The 6,918-nt window shown below is 26.1% G+C and overlaps 1 protein-coding gene across 1 annotated transcript; it reads left to right on the top strand.

Annotated features, from left to right (window-relative positions):
• The first annotated feature begins 3,074 nt into the window (after window positions 1–3,074).
• Window positions 3,075–4,299, top strand: LOC130970815 (uncharacterized). Its single transcript, XM_057897010.1, has 2 exons — window positions 3,075–3,452; window positions 4,037–4,299. Exons 1-2 carry the CDS (start codon window positions 3,137–3,139, stop codon window positions 4,060–4,062), a joined length of 342 nt encoding a protein of 113 aa, XP_057752993.1. The 5' UTR covers window positions 3,075–3,136; the 3' UTR covers window positions 4,063–4,299.
• Window positions 4,300–6,918: the final 2,619 nt, after the last annotated feature.

The raw sequence follows: 6,918 nt of genomic DNA, 5'->3' as shown, positions 1-6,918 counted from the left end.
AAATTAGTTACTAAAAGATAAGACATTTTTCAAATTCGTCCCTAAATATCTTTTCAATCAAATTGGTCATTCAAAGATTACGAATCAATCATATCTGTCCTTCAATTACCTCACTCACAATTTTCGTCAACGATTGATAATGTGAAATGTTAACTGATAGCATACATAACACATAACATGTTCAATTAGACGTTGACTAAATATATTTACGAAAATCTATCAATTTAGTCACGAAGTCATATTAGAACCAATTTGATTGAGAAAATCTTTCAGGGATGAATTTGAAAAATGTCTTATTTTATAGGGACTAATTTAACTATTAACTCGAGAGAGAGAGTTTATTTTAATTGTAATGAAAAAATATCTAATAACATATTTTAGTTTGTCAAATTACTAATATAAAATATAAATTATAAATTATATATATAGTGAAAAGGGTAGATATAGAAATAGAAAAAGGGAGAGAAATAGATACGAAAATGTAGGAAGAAAATTTATTAATTTTGGAGAAAAATATTTCCTCTCAATAATAAGACAGTTTTCATGTGACACATTTTAGTTATTAAATTAGTTAATAATATATAATATAATATAATTATATTTGAATTTTAACTTTAATATTTTAATTTTAATTTAATTTAAATATAATTAAAAAATGTTATGTTATACATTTTGATGATTAAATTTGTAATTAGTCTTTAATAATGATATATAAGAAAGATAAAGTGAGTGAAGAAATAAGAGAGATAGAGAAAAAGAGAGGAGAACTTTTTAATTTTGGAGAAAAAATTTTGATTTTAATTGTAATAAGAAAGTAATATATCGTATATTTTAATTGTAAAATTAGTAATAGATATAATAAATAATATGATTTGATTTTGTAGTAAGGAAGATTCTACTATATTGAAGACTCCTCCTTTCTTTAGATGCTGAATACACATGTACAGGCTACAGAATGACACGCGGTGACTGAGAAAGCATGAAAAAATTGAGTCTCTACTTTGTAGTAGATCATGAGTCTCATAGAGCAGCGTCTGTCAGTTATTTACACACCTGTTCATGATTATAACTGGGTTAATCCTTGTAGTAATTAAAATGTGTAGTGTTTTTGTAAATACTATTGGAATTTATTGCAAAAAACTGTGTTGGATTATTTTAAAAAAAGAGTAACTTGGAGTTAAAAAACTAATATGTTTGGACTTAGCCAAAATTTTTTTTTGTCTTACTAAAATGCTGTTTGTAGTAAATAATATAAGAGTTGAATTGGATTGACCAAAATAAAGAAAAAGAAGTTAATAAAAGTGATTGCTATTAACAATTAATTTTTAAGAAATGGTGTTTAATTTCATAAAAAAAATTAACACTTAATTTTCAGTCCAAAAATGATATTATCACCATCTTTCATCCTACCAATAAATATGGTCACAATTTTAATTATTAAATTACACATTTTTATAGATTTTTTAAATGACATTTTTATTTAAGGCTTCTCATAAAAACAACAAATTTTCTAACATGGTAAGCATAATTTTTTTTCTTTATTTTGGTCAATCCAATTCAGTCTTTATTTTTTTTTTTGTCTTACAACCCACTCTTAAATTATGTACTACAAATAGCATTTTAACAAGACTGAGATTTTTTAGCTAAGTCTAAACATATTAATCCTCTAACTCTGAGTTACTCTTTTTTAAAATAACCCATCACAATTTTTACAATAAATTTTAACAGTAGTTACAAAAACACTATACACTTTAATTACTGCAAAAATTAACCCAACATTATAATCATAAACAAGTGTGTGAACAATTAACTCTGTGAAACTTATAATCTACTATAAAGCAGAGACTCAGCTTCTCCATATTTCTTTATTCATCACGTGTTATTCCTATAGTCTGTACATTGTACATGTGTCTTTCGCACCTTAAAAAAGTCTTCAGCTTAATAAAATCTCCCTTGTAGTAAATGTACCATTTTGATTTCTATTTTTTTTACTGTTTAAAATTTATTCTAACCATAAATGATGTAGACTATCATTTTTTATTTATTGTTGAAACTTTAAAATGGACTAAAAAGATTATCTGAGCATATGTTTTTGGATAAGGATAAAAATATATTTACATCTCCTTGTCTTTTTCATTGTTTTAAACGACTGAAAAATTAAAATAAATACGTTTTTTTATCTAAAAATAAAGGAAAATACACGAGGGTTACTGGGTTAGTAAATTTTATTGTCACTACCATTCTTTATCATCTAATTATTACCACAAAAACCTTCATATTATATTTTTCTAGTTATGTTTTTTTTTTTAACAAAAAAAAGATGGATGGGTGTTTGTTATGTTTGGTTTTAGCCGCCTAAAAGCATAATTAGCGGGTAAAGTATACCGTTTAATTCAAAGTGCAAAGCAATGTTAATGCACTTGCAAATACTACTTTACATCATAATAAAAAATGCCAACTGAACACGTCATCATAATTTTTTCAGATGAGACTTGATTCTACTTCTGTCCAATCTTTGTAACTTTGAATGTTCTTGTTGTCCTGCCGTACATAGAAACGACCGTTATATATAAATTTGATTTGGTAAAAGTTTTTAAAAGATGTTGTGTTGTATTTTTGAAAAGCATCCATTTTTTATTTTGCGTTTAATAAATAAAAAAAATTATGTACTCGTGCTTATATTTTCAAAAAATAAATATATTTTTAAAGGTATTTAAGATAAAATTTTTAAATATAATTTATATTTGTTAAAAAATAAAAAAATTAATATAATTTTATTTATTAATTAATATCTAAATTTAATTTTTAAGTTAAAAAAATTTCTGTTGTTATTCTCTTAAAATATGTTTTTACAATACAATAGATAAGTTCTAAATTGTGTTACATAGTATATCTGAATAAGTAAAGACAGAGTAAATTGTAATTGTCCATGGTTAATAATTATGCATAAGTGGACAAAAACAAAACATTGCAACAACAGATACAATTTATGCAAAGAAATCTCTTCCTTCCCCCTTCCCATTCTCTATATAAACCAAACCAAACCTTGCATTTTATAGCAAATTAAAGCTACAATTTTTTTCTTTCAAATACATACAACATATCAAAACACACACACACATTTATATATAAAAACATGAGAAATATTAGCACGTTGTTGAGCTTAGCAACCATAGTGGTTGCATGTTCCATAATATATAACACAGAAAAGGTTTCAGGTCAATGTGGAGGGAGTGTTCCAGCACTTATATCAGAATGTGGACAATATGTGCAGAAATCAGGGCCAAAGGTTCCACCATCAGCAGAGTGTTGTTCTGAGTTGTTAAAGCTTGATGTTCCATGTGCATGTAATTTTGTTACTAAAGATGTTGTCAACCTTATTAGTGTTCCTAAGGCTCTCTTTGTTGCACACTATTGTGGAATGAAATTAACACCTGGAATGCAATGTGGAGGTAAATATAGAAATTTTTTTGGGTATTTTAATAATATTGGTGCTTTAGTATTTTTAGCCGTTATCTTTAATTATAAAATATATATAATTCACCTTACATGTGCATCTAATTACATAACGGCATATCAGTAAAAATAACTACCTTTTACATTGACTATTTGAATAGTCATCCAAAAACACGGATGTGGTCGAAGGACTGGATAAAGCGTTTTATACCGTCAATGCATCAAAATTAAACTCTTTCTAAAATACTTAAAATTTTTCTTAATATATATAGTAACATGAAAAACTAATTAGGATATGTTAGGTAACTATGATATCTTAACATAGAAAATATAAATATATATTATATATAAAAAATTTGTGTCTTCATTTTTTTATTTTATTTTGATGCTTATCTTTATTTATACCAAAGGATAATTATTCAATTTTTTGGTGCAAGATATATAGGAATAACTAATTTTATTTTAAAATAGAGAAATTTTCTCTGTTCTTTTATCTAGGACTACTAAGACAAAGATTTATTATATTATGAGTTTAATTTTGATATATGTCCTAATACTTTCGATATCATTATTGTTTCAGCCATTAAGATACCACCAAACTACTAAAAGGTCATGAAGATATGAAGAGCCTATCGATCACTTAGCTTGAACTGCCATGAGGATAATAAACAATAATAAAGTATCTTCTGGTCGTAAATTGGCAATAATAATGATCTTCTTATTAATTAATTAGCAAAAAGTGTTCTTCTATGTTGGCGAAGAACAAGAACAATGTTTGAATAAAAGCATCCATTAAAACATGATATTTATCTTGGTATAAATTGATACATGCAAGTTCATGATACATTAATATTATTAGGTGTCTTTTTTCATCCTTATGCTATGTTCAAATGAAGATTTTCTACTAAAAAGGATGTTGACGACAGAATGACATGGTTTAGTTTTAAAGTATACAAAAAGATAGTGTGTATATTCTGGCTCGTTACTTAAATCAAGCCCAAAATAAATAAAGCTCAATTAAATAGATATTGACCGGATCACACCTATTCGATCTCGTAGAGATCGAATGCGGCGATATTATATAAGCTCTATTTGTCAAAATTAGTAATTAATTTTTACTATCTTTTCTATTTATTTAGAAAGAAAATATCAATAATTTTTCTAACAAAAGGGAATAGTTATTTACCATCAAAGGTGAAACTATTCTAAAAGATGATTATCGACTCTACATCTACAGTTATGAATACCTTGAAATCTTCAGGTATATTTTGAATCTAATCTACTAAAAATCTACTTAAACCCTTGCTAAGTTAAGCATTAGAGTCCTTGCAGGTACCATCTCTTACCTCTTCACGAGGTACTCGATTGACGACACCTCAATACCAGTAGACGTCAGACGCTGCCACAAAAGAAATTTAGACCTCATGTTACAGTCTAAAACAACACAATTTCAGGTATTTTTCAAAACAGATAGGTTCAACTATTTTTTATAAAGTGATTATTTATATAAAGACATTTTTAAATGAAAATAATAATTAAGATGTAAATAGTTATATGTTAAGTAGTTTAATTAATCAAATATGTTAAATTATTTAATGATTCTCAAACGGTTGTCTTGATGTAAAAATTCTAATAATAATTTTCTGGTAATATATACTAGCGGCTCAACAGGCTCAGCCGCTTTTTTTATGGGATTTAAAGTTAATTATTTCAATGAATTTTAAAATTTTAAATTCGAATAACATAAAAATAATAATATAGAATAATCTATAACAATATAAAAATGTTCAAATTAAAATAATCATATATTACCTATCTATAAACAATAACAATATGAAAATGATTTAATTATAATAAACACATACATCACCTATCTACAAATCTACAAATAACATAATTCATATAAAATAATTATTACAATATTATTTTATCTTCTTCTATCTAACTCAAAGTCATAAAAATAAATAGAAAAATACGATTGTTTACAAAAAATGAGCCATATTTAAAGGTCACTTTTTTTTCTTTGTTTAGGGACCTTTTTTTTTAAGTGGTAAACCAAAGTATGGATCTGTATTTGAAGAATCTTTCTTGTGCCTACAAAAAGTGTAAAGAAGAAAAATAATTATGCCTTTTTTTTGTGATTATATATCAAACTATAAGTCAAAACGTTAAGATAAATCTAAAGTAATTTCTGAATTTGTACCGAGAAAAAATCTTTAGCAATTCCTCATACATCTCCTTATCAATAGATTCTTGAGCCTTGAAGAACTACAAAATTTAGAAATCAATAAAATATACCATATGCCAATACAAATTTCATTATATTTGAACGAAAAGTTAACAATAAAAAATATAAAACCTGCAAAATTGAAATTTCTTGTTTGAGGTTGGATTTCCTACACATGCACAACAAAAGAAGCCATTAAACCCTCTGTAGAGCATTCAAATCTATAAGTATCCGATATTACCTCTATTTTGGGTGGTTTCTTAATCTAATGATAGGTACCTGCAATGTTGTTCTTTACTAACATCAGTTGATTCCGCTCCTATGAGTTTGTTGCTGGAAAAAGAAAAATGTTTAATTTATTATCCGTAGTTTAAAATTATTTTTTGTAACTTTATTCAACATGAGAAATATAATCTCCGTTACAATCTCAGAGTAACCTTTTAATATTTTAGGCATATACTTTTTTCCTTCATATTTTATTAGTAAAAGAAGAACATAGAAGGGGATAGATAATAGGCATATCAATAACATTCTGATTACGATGATTGTGTTACCTTGTATGTTGTTGGAGCAGTATTTCCTTTTTTATCATCTTCCAGAATTGGATCTTGTATGTTTTAACCGTTCCTCCCCAGCCAATAGAATAAATTTGAAGGGAATGAACCTATTAGATAACATATGATTATGATTACTAACATAGAAATAGAAGTATGTATATTGAATGCAATTTTGACAGTAATTAATTTAAAAAATTACTTTATTGTCTATTGGTTGAATTGATGCAATTGCTTGCTCATCTTTCCGTGCACTCCAGAGATTTTGGAATCCTTCTTCCTGTAATTGATATTTGTTAATATATTTCTAGTATATATATAGTATGTCTTAGTTAATGATAATTAGTACGTACCTGTTGCATAAAACAAATGTTCAAGGTGGTTGTCTTTATCTCCTGGCATATATTGATGAGCTCCTTTGAAATCAAATTGTCTATTAAAAAATTATTAGTCGTTAATCCTCAATAAATTAAAGTTTGTATACATAGATATATATATCAATGAAAAAGATTTAAAGATTAAAATTATATGTAGACTGAATTGTACCAAGAAGTAACTACACACACTTACTAAGAACATAAATTACCTGTGGGGGAGGTAACAATATTTCTTTGAAAACTATATTTCTGGTAAATTCTCCACTTGTTCCATCTATTTTTCCTTCTTTGACTAAAATTTTTG

The sequence above is a fragment of the Arachis stenosperma genome, chromosome 3, assembly GCF_014773155.1.
Source record: "Arachis stenosperma cultivar V10309 chromosome 3, arast.V10309.gnm1.PFL2, whole genome shotgun sequence".
Lineage (NCBI taxonomy): Eukaryota > Viridiplantae > Streptophyta > Magnoliopsida > Fabales > Fabaceae > Arachis > Arachis stenosperma.
The sequence above is the reverse complement of the archived record's forward strand: the minus strand, read 5'-3'. Positions and strand labels throughout refer to the sequence as shown.

What these genes read in the sequence shown, in the direction of transcription:
- LOC130970815 (XM_057897010.1), top strand. Translation starts at nt 3,137, where the DNA reads ATGAGAAATATTAGCACGTTGTTGAGCTTAGCAACCATAGTGGTTGCA. An exon ending in ACCTGGAATGCAATGTGGAG is followed by an intron (nt 3,453 to 4,036) that starts GTAAATATAGAA and finishes TTATTGTTTCAG; the next exon opens with CCATTAAGATACCACCAAAC.